A 16,988-nucleotide genomic window follows, 5' to 3' on the forward strand; every position below is an offset into this window, starting at 1 on the left:
CTTCAGGTCAGGCTCAGCAAGAGTATCTTAACCATCGCAGAAGACATGGAGAAACTACCAACTTCATTGCAAGATAATGCTAAAGCTCCTTAAAATAATACCTATTTTATAATTTAAAAAAATGCACACTAATGTGTTAAAGTAGCAGTTTTACATTTTTTTATACCAGGACTTCCTTGAGCAGTTTAGTTTTAGTACAGGTGATCCTCCCTAACAGAGTATTTACAGACAAGGAAAAACAGTTAAAAATCAGGATATTTATTCTGCATACAAATATTTACAGAAAAATACTTTAAAAATTAAGTATTCAAAGTGTCATCAACTTAATTTCAAAAAAGCTTCATGCTTTTATATTATAAAAACATATTGCCTTTACTGTGCTCAAATTTACTATTCAGATCTCTGGATTTTCTTATAAGGGCTTTCTTTTGTGCTTCATCAAATCGATTGACCTTGAGATCCTGGTCTCGATCAAATGGCCTTCTTTCCTGAGGTTTGTTCTTCTCTTCAGAGGCTTTGCTCTTCAGCTTTTTCTGATGTATGTCCATGAGAGATTCTGACCTCTTTGACTCCTGAAAAAGTGTGGAGAGGGAAGAGGAAACAAAGCATTATGAAATACTAACAATGTACAGAAAATCCAAATGGAATTAGGACAACTAGAAATTCCAGAAAAATAAGACAGCTTAGTATCTGGAAAACAGAATGATACATTTAGCAAACACAGAACAGAAAGCCCAGGTAAAATACCAGTAATTCACTGACAGATACCTGGAAAGTTTTTGCCTCTCCACAGACAGTGGAGATAATTTATAAAAAAGAAAAGCAAAAGAAAATACAAGAGTTGCCCTGCCATTATCAGCAAATGACAATATGTCAAGAGCAAGATCTCAAAGTACAGCCCAGTTTCTTGCACACTTCCCCCAAGCATCTGGTTTTGGTCACTGCTAGGGGCAGGAACAAGCCAGATACCCTTTCCATCTTACTTTCATGCACTGCTGTGTTTTTAATAAGTAACTTTTCAGTATTTGAATCATCTGTTGCAAGCCCACAGAACAAAGTCAGAGGCTTAAGCTAAAACATGTTGTTTTGCCAAGTCAAGGACTTAAGTTGTGTGTATTAAAGACCAAGAGCCAGCCTTAATACCATGTAAAGCTTTTGCCAAATTTCACACAGGAGCAGGATTAGTTCTCACAAGACTATATGGCACATCCTTTGTTCAGGGGAAGTGTATTCGTGTTTCCTTAAGCAGTCAGTTTCTCAGGCTCTCAGATGATTACAAAGCATCCGAAAGACCAGACCAAACCAATTCTCCCATCAGAAAGAGCAAAAGATGAGGAGCTGCTTTCTTATGTCTAGAAACACAGAATCACGGAATTGTCAGAGTTGGAAGGGACCTCTAGAGATCATGTAGTCCAGCTCCCTTGCTAAACCAGGATCCCCTAGAATACATTACTCAGGACTGCATCCAGTTGAGTTTTGAATATCTCCAGAGAAGGAGACTCCACAGCCTCCCTGGGCAGCCTGTTCCAGAGCTCTGCCACCCTCACCATAAAGAAATTTCTCCTTATAATTAAATGGAACTTCCTATGTTCCAGCTTGTGCCTGTACACAAGACCTCTGTTCTCAGGTTTCATTTCCCTTCATTACCTATGCTAACAATGACTTCATCATAAAATCAAATAATCCTTCATACATGACATAAAAAATTATTCTCATGGCAAACAGAAAATGGACAATAGTTATTTATGGTGTGAGTGCATGTGTTGGCAGAATTACACCAGAGAATGCATCAGCACTGAGAGAATTAACTGTCAGAAACTATTTTAAGAATTAAAGCTCCTGTTCTATGGAAGTATCCTTGGTAAAGGTCACAGGAGAAAGAAACAGGAAAGAATAGAAGAAAAAACTTTAAAACAAAAAAAACCAACCAAACAACAAATCAACCCCCTGAAAATCAGGGAAGAGTGGATTTTGAAAAAAAAAACCCCAAAACCACAAAAAAAAACAATCCAAGAAAAATTGTTCTTAAACAAGGTACCTTCTTACTATTTGTTTTGAGAGAACTCTCAACTTCATAAACATTAAAAGGCCTAAGTAGATTTTAGTCTGGCAATGCTACAGAGCAAAACCTGTAGTTTTACATGAAAATTATTCTACTACATTCATAATGAGTAGAAACAGACAATACAGAAGGAGTTTAAGACAGTGTGCTAATAGATCTAGATATGCAAGCCTCTAAGCCAAGAGGGACATGTGATTTAATGAACTACAAATAAATTATTAAAAGTGCCAGATAAACTTAAATCATGTAACATAAGCCAAGGCTGTGATTGCCAAGTTAATGATACTCTCAAGAGACCAGGCTGCCTTCCACAAGACTTCAGGCCTTAAATCAGGGAAGAAGTGGAATGAATAGCTGTAAGGCAGGCAGCAGTTCATACAAGCTGGTGGACAGGGCTGGTAGACAGAAAAGTGAGAGGGAATTAGACATGTTCAGATTTCTAGTAATCAACATCTGTCAAAGTTATCTGCTTCTGCAGAGATTGAGGAAAACTTAATGTAATAATGCTGTTGTAATGAGCAGTTAATGTAATTAATTACACTGTGTAATTAATGCAATTCACATTGATCTACTTAGCTCATCAAGCTTCTTTTGGGTTAATGCATATTTAGACCTAAAAGTTAAGCCTTTACTACTGATTTATTCTTGGGATGTAGGTAATTTGGAGAAGCAATCTAATGTTTTAATTGGGTTGTCTATTCCTAGCAACCACATCCTGATGTAAGGGTGGTTTAAGGAAAACCACCTAAAACTGAGACAACATATATACAGCCCAATTCTGTCACACTGTTTGCAGCACCAGCTCAAGGACTCAGTCCTGCTCTTGTTGAAGTCAATGGCAAATGTTCTAATGACTTAAACAACAGTAGGTTTGAGCACTAAAAGGGAAAACTGTAGCAGCATCACCATGGAAACCAGCAGCACTAGAAATGAGAAACAGAAGAAAAGAGTGAAAAATTGAAGGGAATGCAGGAGAGGAAGTATTTTGATATTAAACTTACATTGTATGAAGTCACCTGATCAATGAGCCTCTTGTCTCTCCTAGATAGGCCAATTTCTTCATTATCCTTACTGGTTGACTTTTTTGCCTCTTCTCTTTCCTGATGAGTAGAAGCAAATAATACACTATAGTAATCAGAATGTCTGAAGTAAAGAGCAAGGAAATCTATATTTACATTAATATAATCTGAAAAGTAGAGGCCACAATAGAGGCTATCAAAAACTGGACACACTGTAATTGGAAATTCAATGAGGTGATACAGAACACCTGACTGCTGCAGAAAGGAGAGGGAATAAATGAGTATCAATGTTACTTAAAATCGTTATTTCCTTGCCTTTGCTTTTAAGCCTGAATTAGTAAATTCTGATAACAAAGAAAAATCGGGAAAGAAAGATTTAATTGAACAGCTCAGGGTACCCACTTTGTTTTTACAGAAAATCAACAACATACATACTGCCTGCAGGTGTATATGAATAAATAAATGCTCACCTTGGCTTTTCTCTCTCTGTCAGATGGAGTATCTGTCCAAATAGATCTATCACCTGACTTGTCATCAGCTCTTCTCTTGAATGTTCTTGGGCCAAATCCAAAGCTCTTCAATTCAGGTGGAAGCTCTGTCATCCATGATTCCCTGGTAACTTGCTTAGATTCATCCTTTACAGAAGAAATACGGGGATGGGGGTGGGAGGCAGGGAAGAGTAAAAAAATACAACAATGTAGATATCCAAAAATTACTATTTGAATCTTTTAGTTTCCAGCAGATAGAACGGATTTTACTTTGTCTTTCCAAATGCAAATAGTTAGCATCCCAAGCAGAACTGCAACTGGGTTCACATAGAACTAGGCAAAGAAAAACCCACTAATACACTCCAGCAACTAAATGTTTGAAATGAAGAAACCCAACTTACGCTGTCTGCTGAAGTAAGTTTTTCCTTCATTCTCTGAGCTCTGCGTTCAAATTCTTCAGTCACATCAGATTCCACTGGTCCTTTTGCAGGCATTGGGCCTATAAGGTTTTCTTCTTCCTCACTACTATCTGTCCCCTTTCAAAAATAAAACATTTATCTCAACCATAGTGCCAAGACCGTTAAGAAACACTTCAGCTTCATAGCATTAAATGATTTTGTCTAGAAGAGCATATAAACCTTAACAATAACCCATCTGCCAGTCAGACAGCAAAAACCTGGATTACAACTCCAGATTAGACCCATTCTAGCACTTGAACATGGATACTTAGCCTCCATGTTTCCAAAAGCATCCCCCCTTGCCTGAGGCAGAACTGCTGGTAAACACAGTAGCAATACACAAAGTCCTGCTACTTTATGTAGCCTCCGTGGCCACAGGTAAATTCAAAACACACAAGCATACATCTTTGATACTCTGTCTTTACCATCAGGAGCAACAGTGGGACGCATCTCTGTAATAAGGATCACAATTCCACAGTACAAGATCTGTCCTGAGCTCAGATTCTGAAAGGATGCAAGCTAGGGCACAGTGACACACATGGTACTACACCCCTGTGAGTACAGCACCTGCAAGTCTAATCTCTTGCTTCTGTCATTTGCTTCTTTTGACACTGGATTCTAAGCAATTATTTGGAGACCTGCTCAAAAAATGTCTGAAACTAGATGTTAATAAGAACCTGTGTGGATGCCAAGGGTTATAGAGAAAGCTCAGAGGTCACTCCAAGTTAAAATAGTACAGATGTGGACTGGGGCAGAACTAGACAGAAAATGGTGATGTCACATTGCCCTGGAAGCAAAGGTGTCCAGTATCTGTGAAAGCAAACAGATTCAGCTAGAAGCATGGGCAATAAAGCAATGGGAGTAGGATGATGATAAGGCTGCATACTTAGGAAACACAGAGCATTACTTGAGAATACAAGGCGGTGGCAAAGAAGCTTCAAATAAAGGATGAAGAAAGTGTGGGGAGGAATGTCTTGGTCTTATGGTATATTTTGGTTTGTGACCAGAGTTTAACACCATCAGAGAAGATAAGGGCTCAAAGGCAATGGAAAAACAGTATCAAGAGCATTCTATGTAAAATAAGGTGGCAGAGGTGACCTAGTGGAGAATACAAGGAAAAATACAGAATCTCACTAGAAGAGTCACCTAATGGGAGCACAGAAAAGGTATCTTAATACTTCAGGCTGCTCAGAGCTGGCATCCCACTGCTGTAGAAGAATTTGGGCTAAGGAAGACATGCGGTATGAAATAAGCCACTTTACTCCTATGTGTGCCATTTGCTACAGAACCTGGTGTGCTTTAATGACACTGCTTCAAGACAGTTGGCCCTGTCTGCCTTGAGAAGTCACCAAACTATGAACAGCAGAGAAGGCAAGCTTCAGGTAGCAAGAGACACAGCCACGTATGGTTGTGGACCTCAAGGTGCAAGAAGAGGCTCAGCAAATTTAATGGCTGAATGATTAGTTGCATGAAATGGATCTGAAAGTCTGAGGAGGGTGAGAAACAGCTGGTCATTTATAAACACTAACACTGCAAGTAGGGAGCACCCATTTCTCTCATAGTTTTCATAGAATTGGGGAACAGTTTGGGTTCAAAGGGACCTTAAAGATAATCAAGTTCCAACTCCCCTGCATGGGCAGGGACACCTCCCACTAGAACAGGCTGCTCAGAGCCCCAGCCAACCTGCCCTTGAACACCTCCAGGGATGGAGCCTCCACAACATCTCTGGGCAGCCTGTTCCAGTGTCTCACTACCCTTACACTGAAGAATTTACACCTGATCTCTAACCTAAATCTCTCTTCTTTCAGCTTAAAACCATTACCCCTTGTCCTCTCACTGCAAACCCCTGTAAAAAGACCCTCCCCAGCTTTTCTGTAGCCCCTTGAGGTACTGGAAGGCCACTATAAGGTCTTCATTATAAAGTCTTCTCTTCTCAAGGCTGAAAAATCCCAACTCTCTCAGCCTGTCTTCATAGGAGAGGTGCTCCAGCCTTGTGATCATCTTCATGGCCCTCAACTAGACTCACTCCAACAGCAACATGTCCTTCTTGTGTTGGGGTCTCCAGAACTGGACAGAGTACTTCAGGTGGGTTCTCAAAAATATTTACATCATCAAGTTTTCTCTCGTTATCTAACACTGTGATATTGCTTCAATGTTTAGAGAATGATGTGACTGCACTCTATCTCTTTTTTAAAAGGAGAAGGTAGGGAAGAGGAATAACCATCCTGAGAAATGAAGGAGTTTTACTAAACACTTCCCTCTTTCTGTGTACAAACAAGAGAAAATGCAAAGATATAAGACCTTCATAATAAATTGTATTGTAAATTAGTTGAAGATGAAAGACAAATTTCATGCTGAGTTTTAACTGAAGTGTCTCATTCCCTTTCTCATTAGTCTTTAAGTTCAATTCGTCCATTACCACCTGCCTCAAATGAGATTAAACAAACATGAAAAAATACTGTTCTCAAGTTCAAAGAGGAAATAAGCATAAAGTGAACAGTCAGCACAGAATAAGCTGCCTCTAAAGATGTACTGGACTACAAAATAATTAAATGAATTTAAACAAAATAAACAAAAATTTCTCATAATATTCAAATGTAAATAAATAAATAAGCTAAGTTCTGTAATAGCTGTACCAAAGCTGATGATAGAACATCTATTTAGGAGAAAAAGGACTTTTGTTTGCAAAATATATAAGCAGACCAGTTTTGACATCCCTGCCTCAAGAGATTTGTCATTATGATAAACTGCTTAATCGTTATTTGGATTTATAAGATGATGAGTAACTTAGAAATGTCAATCTTTCTTCGTGAAGGGTTATGACAACACCCGCAGTAGGAGGCTGGAGAAATACACACTTTTCAACTACTAAACAAAAAAGTGAAGTTCTGGAGCAGCTTTTGCCTCATTCCTGCCTAGCATATCTATCATGTTCCACAGGGCCTGGGAGTTAAAACGTCAAAAAAAGAAAGTAGGTATTTTAGAAATGAACAGAACTGTTAAGTCTCAAAAGGAATGAATATTTAGTTTATCACAGCATGACAGAAGTTCAACTGCCCAAACAATGGTATCAAGCACCATTTTTTTATGTCTGAGGACAACCTGTCTAGCTTAAGAGGTGCTGCTCAAGAAGGATGCAAACTTCTCTAAGGAGCTGCTCCCTACCTGCCAGCCCACTGCAGATGATTCAGATCTCTCAGAATGGTACTAGAGGCTCATGGTTAGGGAGGTGAATCTTGCCCATACTTTTAGCTGCATGCTATCACACATCTTATTATTCCCAAATGTTCTTTAGTAGCACATGCATTATTTTGCATCTAGGGATTAGACTACAGGACTTCTACCTAGCTTTACCTAACCTGGTGAGAACAGTCAAAAATCACAAAGCAAAAGATCCTGTCAGTGTCACTTTCCTACTCTGCCTTATTAGCATTTACAAGTATCATCTTGCTTTTGATAAGAACAATCAGTGACACTAATTGTAGTGAGAATTAGTATCATCATTCTTGATTGCATTCTTTTGGATAAACTTATTTAATGCATCCACTATTAAACATCTTCAAGGAGGTGAAGATATGGGAAATACTGTCTTCCCCATCAGCAAAAGGAGTAAAAGCTTGAATTACAGGTAAGTATTTTCATTCCAACAGGTTGCATTACTTCTTCCATGTCTTTAAAAACTTGAACTTTGCCCAGAAGTTCACTTGCAAAGGACATGACACCAAAAGAATGAATGGAAGAACATTAGCAAGAATTACAGTGACTGCAGGTTAGGATGCCTCGACCTCTTGTGTTCACTGCACCCTCTGTCTTAACAGCAAAATCCCAACAAACCAAATCAGATTTTTTCTTTCAAAGGCTTATTTATGCTTCAGTATTTGACTCAGGAAAAATATGCCAGACATTTTCTGGTCTAAAATTACACTGTCATGCTAAAAAAGATGTTTAGTAGACTTTTTTTCAGGCTTCTCCTTGTTTAAGTATTTCAGATAGCTTGTACTAAAACACAAGTTTTCACCAACCTGGGCATGGAATTCTGAGGAAACAGACGGCCCTATGGAACATCTGCTATTCCCGGTGTCCTGTGAAGCTCTCCTAAAGCCAGGTGGTAATGCAGGGCCTATAATGGGCCTTCAGAGAAAAAAAAAAAAAAAAGAAAATCTTGGTTTTCAGTTGAGAGGGGAAAATAAAAAAGTAGTAGCAAAACGAATATGGACAGTACATTAAATGATATCTTTCCACTGTTTGCTGCAGGGAAAAAAAAGTGTAATAGATTAATATAAAATCTAATGTTGATAAGAAATGTGATTCTCACTCCTCCCCATGCCAAGTTCTCCCCCTATTCACACACCACAGAAGTAACTGAATATGAAGAGCTGCTCTGTTTTCCAGGAGGACCTCTGCGGATAGGTGGGATGCAAGAAAATGGAAAGTTGTGGCATGTAGTCAAGGAAACAATTTTTTTTTCTTTTCCTTCATCAGATTCAAGAGCAATTAAAAGTAAGGGGTCAAATATATGCTACTCTTTTTCTCTAGCAATAAAGCCAATTTTGTTAATGTTTACCTTGCACTACTGGTTCACTGCCCTTCAAAAAAGCAGAATCACTGAAGTGCTCTGATTTTAAGTTTATTTTCCCTTGGAGTGAGGATGAGAGAAGAAAGGTTTTGTTGTCCCAGGTAAGTTCACTGATTTGTTTTTACAAAGCAGCTCTGCAAGCAGTATAATTCAATTGTCTCCAGAACACACAGGTGAGAATCTATTTTCAATGGTGAAAAAAGTTCAAAGGATACTACAAACTGTGCCTGCAGTACTGAAAAGACTTGTATGTAAAGGTTCCTCTTAGTAATCCACCATCATATTCTTTAAAGCTAATAAAAGCAAATTAAAAACCCAAATAATTGTCATCTGAAGAAATACCCAAGTCTCAGTATTCTCACAATGTATCAGCAGAGACTTTGTTTATGATGATCTTCAGTTTCTGAGCTTTAGGCAATCAAATGAAACACAGCATGAATTGAATTACGTTAATTATGATCTACTAAATCCTGCATAATCTAATCAGTACAGCCCTGCTGCAGTGAGATTGTTGTCAGGATTTGAAGGGGGGAAATAAAAAAGCAGAAAGTCCTGCCAGAAAGCCAACCACAGACAGACATGAGCAATAAATGTAAATTCAGGCCACGACAAGGGCACTGGTGAGGTTCCAAACCCAGGAAAGAGGTCTGGGTTAATTTTGAAGTTCCATCCCCTCTTAGCTGCTTCAAAAAAGAAACTGTTTTTATTTTACTCTGTTCCTTTTTGACTGCTTTCTTGCTAAGACCATATCTTAAAAACCCGATGCAAAGATTTTGAATCTAAACCTATAAAGATAAGGCCAAACTAACTTTATTTTAGTACACACATACCTTTATTTTGCACAGAGAGACTGTTAAACCAAAGCATAAAAAAAATCTTTCTACTAAAATATATAACAACACCTATGGTGTGGGCTGTATCCGTGCAATTTGTGAAAAAGAGAAGATCTCAGATACTCCTCTTTGCTTCTGTCACAACTCAAAGGCTCTTTCAAGGGAGAGAAGAATGGCTCCCATATTCATCCTTTCCACACTTTCCATATCTATGTATTTTTTTTTTCCACATGAATAACCCTGTTGCTCAGGTCTTTCCACAGCAGACATGATTCTTGACAGTTTCCTGGATGTCCAAGGGCTCTCTGAACAGGTGAAGTGAATCTAAATAAAATTCTGTTAAAACATGTTTTGCTGCTGTTGGCTAGGTTTGGTACCTAACTATACACATGAAAAAACCCAGCAATCCCAAAAAAGGATGAATTAAGCTTTCCTTTAAGAAATACTGGATTTCTTATATGGCAAAGAATGCTTTCCAGTTGTTGGACCTGGAGTCCTTGCTAACATGTGTTTCCAGGTGGGCATTTTGGCATTCTTCTCATGTATAACAATTTTTTTTAAGACAATCTTCACTTTTTAGCTTCATGTGTGAATACTCTGGGAATATTTATGAGTCCTGCAACAGCAATATCCTTTCCAAAGTTGAAGGAAATCTGTTCATATATATATTTTATGCTGGAATGATTAAAACAATTTTTAACAAGCTCTAAATTACCACATGAGCTGTTCCTAATCATGAACATGTTGCTTTGACAAGTCTGGAAAAGATGTAGCAGAACAAAAGCTTTTCTCAAAGAATGAGAATGTCACACAGAGCTAACAAACAGTATGTCCATACATTGAAACAGATAGCCTGTGTTTGTTTCAATTATTCATGGCTAGATCGTCAGCTGGCAATCTGCTCAAGGCCAGGGGCAATGCAGTGAGGAGGCAGCTGAGGGGCAATGCAGTGAGAAGGCAGCTGACAGCTTTGTGTCTACGCCCTGCGCAGCTCGCACGCCTCAGGGCGGCAGCACCACCAGACTGCCAGGTGTGCGGGGGTGGAAGACAGGCAAGGCTCTTCCCACTCCTCACACCTTTCCCACCTATTCAGCGATTCAGGCTGGGTGCAAAACAGCTCTGCTCAATCTGCTTTCTCAGTGTGTCCTAGGAGCAGTTGTATGGCGAGCTAGAAGAAAGAAAACAACCCAACTAGCAAGTGTCTTTTATTGCTTTAATCTCTCATACTCCCAGACACAGAGCAGACTCTTGCTCTCTGAATATAAATGCAAGTTATCCAGCATTTTGGAAATAAGCTTCTAAGTAGAAATAGAAGGTGATCGAATGCACAAAAGACTAAGACTACATGATAGGTAACCACCTGTCTTACTGCTCATCTCTCTAACCTTTGAACTAGAAGCTGCCTCTTTTTTTCCTCTTTTCCTTTGCACACTTCAACATAACATTTTACTCTAAGAGTATTCAGGTCAAAAATCAAGGAAGCAAGAAAGCTGGGTTTGCTAATATTAAAGCCACAAGCGTTTACTTGCTTTATTAGAGATCACGTTATTTTTAGTGACTTCCTAAATTTTAAAATTAAAATTACTCATTGTGCATAAGGAATGCAAGAGAAAGAAAAAAAATATTACTCTTGGAATAATCAAACAACCAAATGAGCCCACCAGGCACTGCACCCACAATCACAAAAGTTTTTGTCGATTACAGCGAAGTGTAAGCAAACAGATACGAAAAGGATACTTCCAAGTAACCTTAGTTACATGAAGTCTTGTTTTCCTCACTGCTTCCAAGCATCATAACAATTTATCGACGCTAAAAAAGAAAATTCAGCTTTGAAATTTCCTTCAAGATGGTACACTACATACACAGCCTGACAACTTGAGTCACTTTGCTGGGACTGAAAACTCGTACCTGACAGGTAGAGATTGATTCATTTTATCTACCAGCTCCCTGTGGCTCTGAGGAAGGTAGCAATGATCAAGGGACTCTCTTGTACCTTTCATCTATAAGCATCTCCTTGGAAGTACCTATTGCACTACAAAGTACAATTTTAAATTATAGAAGAAAGTGCACAGACTGATGTAAATACTAGAAAGCTGTGATATATAGTTAAGTTCTAGATAGACAATCCAGGGTTTTTTTTTCATGAGCTATTTTATAATTGCATGCCATCAAATGGAGAGCTTCCTGATAAAGGCTATAAATAATGCTTACTTGCTTAGAGCTGACAGTTTGCTTTCTAGAAACCTACACTGTTGAGATTAGTTCTCTACCAGAAGACACATAAACAACATTCCCTGGTGCATTAGCAAACGACAGCTCCAATAATCTGCGTTGTATTGCACCACAAAAAAATTAACTGGCCTACTCCCCTGACAGCCCAGAATGATGTACAGTACTATGGGTCCTTGTAATATGTTTTTTCTACACTAATCTGAGACCTATCATAACAAACGGAAGAAATTTGACATCCAAAATATAACTCAGATAATTCACATTTTGATTTTTTCTCTCCAACCTTCCAACCAGGACTAGCAGGGCCGAGCACTCTGTTTCCAGGGAATGCTGTTCATTTTCTCAGGATCTGGAGGAAGGAATTCTAATAGTCTCAATCTGAAGAGGACAACTGAAGTTTTCTGTATTAGTGCCATAAAATATGTTATCTAAAATAACTGTGTTTTAAGAAAAAGAGTCTGAATATAATTCCATTTTCATTACCTCTCTGGAGAATCATCCTGTTTTTTAAATCCAGGAGGAAGAGCAGGCCCAAAAAAGCCATCATCATCATCATCATCTTCCTGAATTCTTTTTGGCTTTCTGCAAAAACAAAGACTGCACTTAATAATCACCTTGACATGCATAGCAATTATCTACATTTTAAAAAGGAAAAAAAATACAAAATTATTTCAGACAGTCTTATGTACTAAATATCCTGCTGTAACCAAGGAAACAGTGCAAAAGGATCCAAAATAATATGAAGCAATTAAAAAATTGGGAGCATAAGCTTCACTCCAGAAATGCTCTGACATTTAAAAAAAACCACTGAGAATGCTTTTGCTGTAGAAAGAAGAGTAGCATAATGCTGAAATACCATTAATGTTTTCTAGTCACAAACTAATTTAAAATTCAGCTCACTTCTTTCTCCATTTTTACACACTGTCTGCATTTTGACTAGTTTTTTTCCCAGTTCAATTCTAATGAACTAAATGAAAAACTGTTGAATAAAATAACAAGAAAAAAGCAAGTAATAACTTCTCCCACACTCATTAAGATGGCATAATGCCCTCCCAAGGCCCAGCATATACACACACAAGTTCTTAACACAGCAATTCTAAATAATGAACCTTACCATGTGCAAACTCCTGTTATTTGCTAAACAATTGTAATGGCAAAATTAACATAAAACATGTAAATATGGAGATGTGATTGCCCTAAACAACTTAATCCCACCGTAGGGTGTTAAAATAGATCAGCTGACCATTCAAGACCACAAAGAACCTGCAGAACGTGCTAGCAAGTTTTACTGAGGTACAGGGTTTACCTTTTTATTTGTACAACACACTGCCCTTTTCCTGTAATTTATGGAGACACATTTTATTTGCAATACAACATAGGTATACAAATAACCTAAGAACATGCTTACTTGGATGCTGGATCTCCTTCTGTCTCCTCTTCAGAATCTCTGTTTGCATCTCTGGGCAGAGGAGGAGATTCTGAGTCTTCATCACTGTCAGGAGTTTCTGAGCTACAGCTGCTTTTATAGCCTGGAGGCAGTGCTGGTCCTGCAACTGAACATCCAGGTTTATTTGGGATATTTATTAAACATTTCAAATAAGTATGATGTATCTTGCTCTTTACAAAAAACACATCTATCTGGAATTATGTTTATTCAATCATTGATCCGTCTAACACTTTGAGAAGCTTTCTTTAGACTTCTAGAAGTTACTTTTTCAGCACTGTATTTCATTGAATAACCCCCTCTGAATTACATTAGTACATTACGAATCCATTAATACACTCTTATGGGTACAAGCTGGAGCACAGGAGGTTCAAGTTAAACACAAGGAAAAGCTTTGTTACTGTGAGAGTAACAGAGCACTGGAACAGGCTGCCCAGATATGCTGTGGAGCCTCCTTCTCTGGAGACATTCAAAACCCATTTCTGTGTGATCTGCTGTAGGGGATCCTGCTCTAGTAGGGGGGGTTGCACTAGATGATTTTCAGAGGTCCCTTCCAACCCTGACTACTCTGTGACTCTACATGAGTGTCTTCTGGAACAAGACTAGAAAGCTGTGTTTTATCTAAGAACCGATTTTCAATGAATATGGTATAAACTAGTATATTTAAAAGAAATGATCACCTTAATAAAGCTTACTAGTGAGGAACCACATTGTTTGTACATACACAGAATGGGAGACCATAGATTAGTGGAATTTAATTGCCAGCCTGCTTTAGCAATGGTTTAGCCATTAAGGTTACTCCCAGTTCAGCTAAGTGTGAACAGCAGGCACAGACTTAAGCACTCTGCTGCAAGAGGGATGACTAAGGCATTCGGGCTTCAAAGAACCATTGCTGTCAGAAGGGAAGTGGGTGGAGCTCTCATGCTCCAGCCAACCCTTCACCTTCTGGAGAAATAAGGAGGCAGGGATATCCCAGCAGAGGAACAACTCAGATGCTAAGACTGCTACCAGGCCTGAGCTGATCCCAGCACTGTCCCCACCAGCAGGCACAGTTCTTACTTGGATATAGTGCCATGTACACTGGCTCCAGAAGTAGCTTAGCCACTGATCCTACCGACAAATGCCCCCCAAATGAGACACTTAACATAGATACCCTCATGGGCTCAGTCAACACAGAGCCAGCTGGAGTAAGCAAAGACCAGCAATGGTCCCAAGGTAAGAGGCCTATCCAGAGCCAGGGCAGTGCATGCAGGGTCAGCACCAGTTGCTACACACATAGCACAAACATCCATCTGATATAACAGAGATTTGATCCTACTCTGATTTAGCCTAAATCCTGAAACACAGGCACCATTCCTCCTTTTAGTATTTCAAGCACTGAGTCCAAGACTGGCAGCACAGAAAGATGTTTTGGTGGGAAAAGGCATTGTTAGCTTTATGAATAGTCAAGGGTTAGATGAAAAGATGAGGTGCAATAAAACCACATAAATGAAGGGTACCAGGAAATTACATCTCCAGTTAAAGAATGACTTTCTGATGGTGCAAAATAGAACCTGATACAGATTATGGTTCCATTGTTAGCTCACAAAGGCTAGGCAGAAATTGAGTCCTTCAAGTGAGCTTCAAAAAGCTTTCACTTGACTTTAGTTCAAGACACTGAACAAGGACAGTCTGCTAGTCACAAAGCATCCAGACAGATCTGCCACTTATTTTGTCTTCTGTTTTAATGGTAAATGCTTTAAGCAGTACATAAAAATCCATTTCAGCACTAAGAAGGAAAAAAAACCCCAACCACAGTACCTCAGCCTATAAAAGCAACATAAGCTCAAGATGAGAGGGAAGCAACAGATGAATGATAAATAGGATAGGATGCTATTAGGAAGTCTTCCATTTTGGTACAGGAAACACGACTGGATAAAAAACACTTAAAAACCAGACAAAAGCACAGAAAGCACAACCTGTTGCCCTTATACCATGAAAGTAGAGCTCCGTTTGCTCTGAATGCAGACAGGCAAGAGAAAGGACTTGGAGTGAAAGGTGTAAACTGAGCTGCAGCCTGATGAGTCTGATGCTACGGAGGAAGGGAAAACTGGGAGAATTCTGCAAGCCAGAAAGAACTAGTAAACTCAAAACTGTTCAAGGAGGAAAACTGGGCCAAATGACATGTTGTCCAACATCAGGGGTAACATATATAAATTACATCCGGATTCCTCTCCTTTATGCTGGCACAACTGTTTGCATGGGCTATGCAAAGAATTGTATCAGGGAGCTTAAGAAGCATAAAAATAACAGTGCAAAACCCAGCACTCCCATGAAAGAACTGTTTGTTCATGGAAATGCAGCCTAAGCAGGACAACTAGAAACAAAGTAAGAGACAGAGATTTGTTCATTAAGGGAAAATGGCATTTAAAGTCTGGGAAAGGAGAAGTCCTTGGACATGGTGAAAGAAGTGGAGGAGAAAGAGACTTGGGAGAATGGGGATTAAAGATTAATATGGTCATGGTACTGAGACTAACAGTTAACCCAGGCAAGAATACTGATTGGGGTGCAGTGGGGAGCCAAAGGAAAGCGTGGAGAGAAAGTAATGGGAATTGCTAAACATAGATTCTGGGAACAAAGAAAGAAAAGGCTAAGGAAGGAGGTCAAGATCTAAGAAGACTGTGAATGAAATTCCTTGAAAGCCATGGAAAAGTGAAAGATATAGATCAAAGGAGGAACAAAGCAGAGCTCAGAGTGTCACGAAACTGAAATCAACAAGGTGAGGAAAATAAATGCATATAGCAACAGTAGAGCAATAGGAAAGTGAGGAAGTAACCAGAACTCAGAACAACTCAGAGCAGACAATGGGAGAAGAATATGTGAGAAGAAAAATTTGGGGATGGAGAAGAGAGAAACAGAGCCAAGGATATATATCATATCAGACTGAAGTGAATGTTTCACAGCTATTAGAAGTGGCCATCCCACTACTGTTACTCTCACAGTGAGCGAGACACTAGAATAGGTTGCCCAGGGAGGTTGTGTCTTATCCCTGGAAGTTTTCAAAGCCAGGCTGGATGGGGCTTTGAGCAACCTGATCTAGTGGGAGGTGTCCCTGCCCACACAGGGGGCCTTGGAACAAAATGATCTTTAAGATCCTTTCCAACCCAAACCATTCTATGATTCTTTGATGTATAACTTGCCTTCTCCATTGAGCTGGCTCTGGTGACTATACGCCTGAAAATCAGGTAAATTCAATTAAATTCAATTCAGAAACCAAATTAAAAACTACTTTTTGGTTTGGTTTTGCTAGGTTAATTTCTTGGCAACTCTAAGGAATCTACCATTCCATCAGACAGGCACTAGAATCACTCAGAGACAGGCAAGAGAAGGGCCTTTCAGCTTCAGCCAGTGAGAGATCATTTCAGACATACAACATCAAGACATGTGGCCTCAATGCTGAAACCAAAACCCCCTTCTGCATCTGGTTATTTTTAGCCATCCCCTAGCATTTCTTTCCTGCTGGTACAAGGATAGCACAGAGGTGGGGATGAACAGGCCAAAGGGAGTATTCTGGCCAAAGCACATTCAGGCCAGGTCTGAAGAATCATCCTGATACAAAGAACTGGAAGATGACCGTGTTCCGTGAGTTGAACAGTAACATGCTGAAGAAGGACAGGTAAAGGATATACCAGATGTAAGCTTTTGAGTCTGTCCAACTACCATTTGCTCCTGTCCTGGACCTGATTAAGGGTCACAGGGTCTGAGAAGCATCAGTTCTATGACACTGCTGGACATTGGTATCTCCTGGCAAAGTCCATTTCGGTTCCCCCTGTGCAGACTTACAGGCAGAGCAACAACTGGCACTTTTCCTTAGTCATTCTCTTTCTTTTCAAGGCA

At 39.3% G+C, this 16,988-nt stretch overlaps 2 protein-coding genes across 2 annotated transcripts in view; one reads left to right on the top strand and one right to left on the bottom strand.

The window, feature by feature from the left end:
• Positions 1 to 240: 240 nt before the first annotated feature.
• Positions 241 to 14,187, bottom strand: GPALPP1 (GPALPP motifs containing 1). The gene is made up of 8 exons (XM_010000868.1): positions 14,172 to 14,187; positions 13,077 to 13,302; positions 12,152 to 12,250; positions 8,050 to 8,158; positions 3,971 to 4,105; positions 3,552 to 3,716; positions 3,064 to 3,162; positions 241 to 572 (listed from the first exon to the last, which is right to left on the bottom strand). The coding sequence occupies exons 1-8, from the start codon at positions 14,185 to 14,187 to the stop codon at positions 354 to 356; spliced, it is 1,068 nt and encodes a 355-aa protein (XP_009999170.1). The 3' UTR covers positions 241 to 353.
• Positions 14,186 to 16,988, top strand: part of NUFIP1 (nuclear fragile X mental retardation protein interacting protein 1) — a 32,477-nt gene continuing 29,674 nt past the window's right edge. Inside the window, exon 1 of the mRNA XM_010000869.1 lies at positions 14,186 to 14,327. Coding sequence (XP_009999171.1) covers positions 14,186 to 14,327 — 142 coding nt within the window. The remainder of the gene's footprint in view (positions 14,328 to 16,988) is intronic.

The sequence above is a fragment of the Chaetura pelagica genome, unplaced genomic scaffold (assembly GCF_000747805.2).
Source record: "Chaetura pelagica isolate M959 unplaced genomic scaffold, ChaPel_1.0 scaffold115, whole genome shotgun sequence".
Classification (NCBI taxonomy): Eukaryota; Metazoa; Chordata; class Aves; order Apodiformes; family Apodidae; genus Chaetura; species Chaetura pelagica.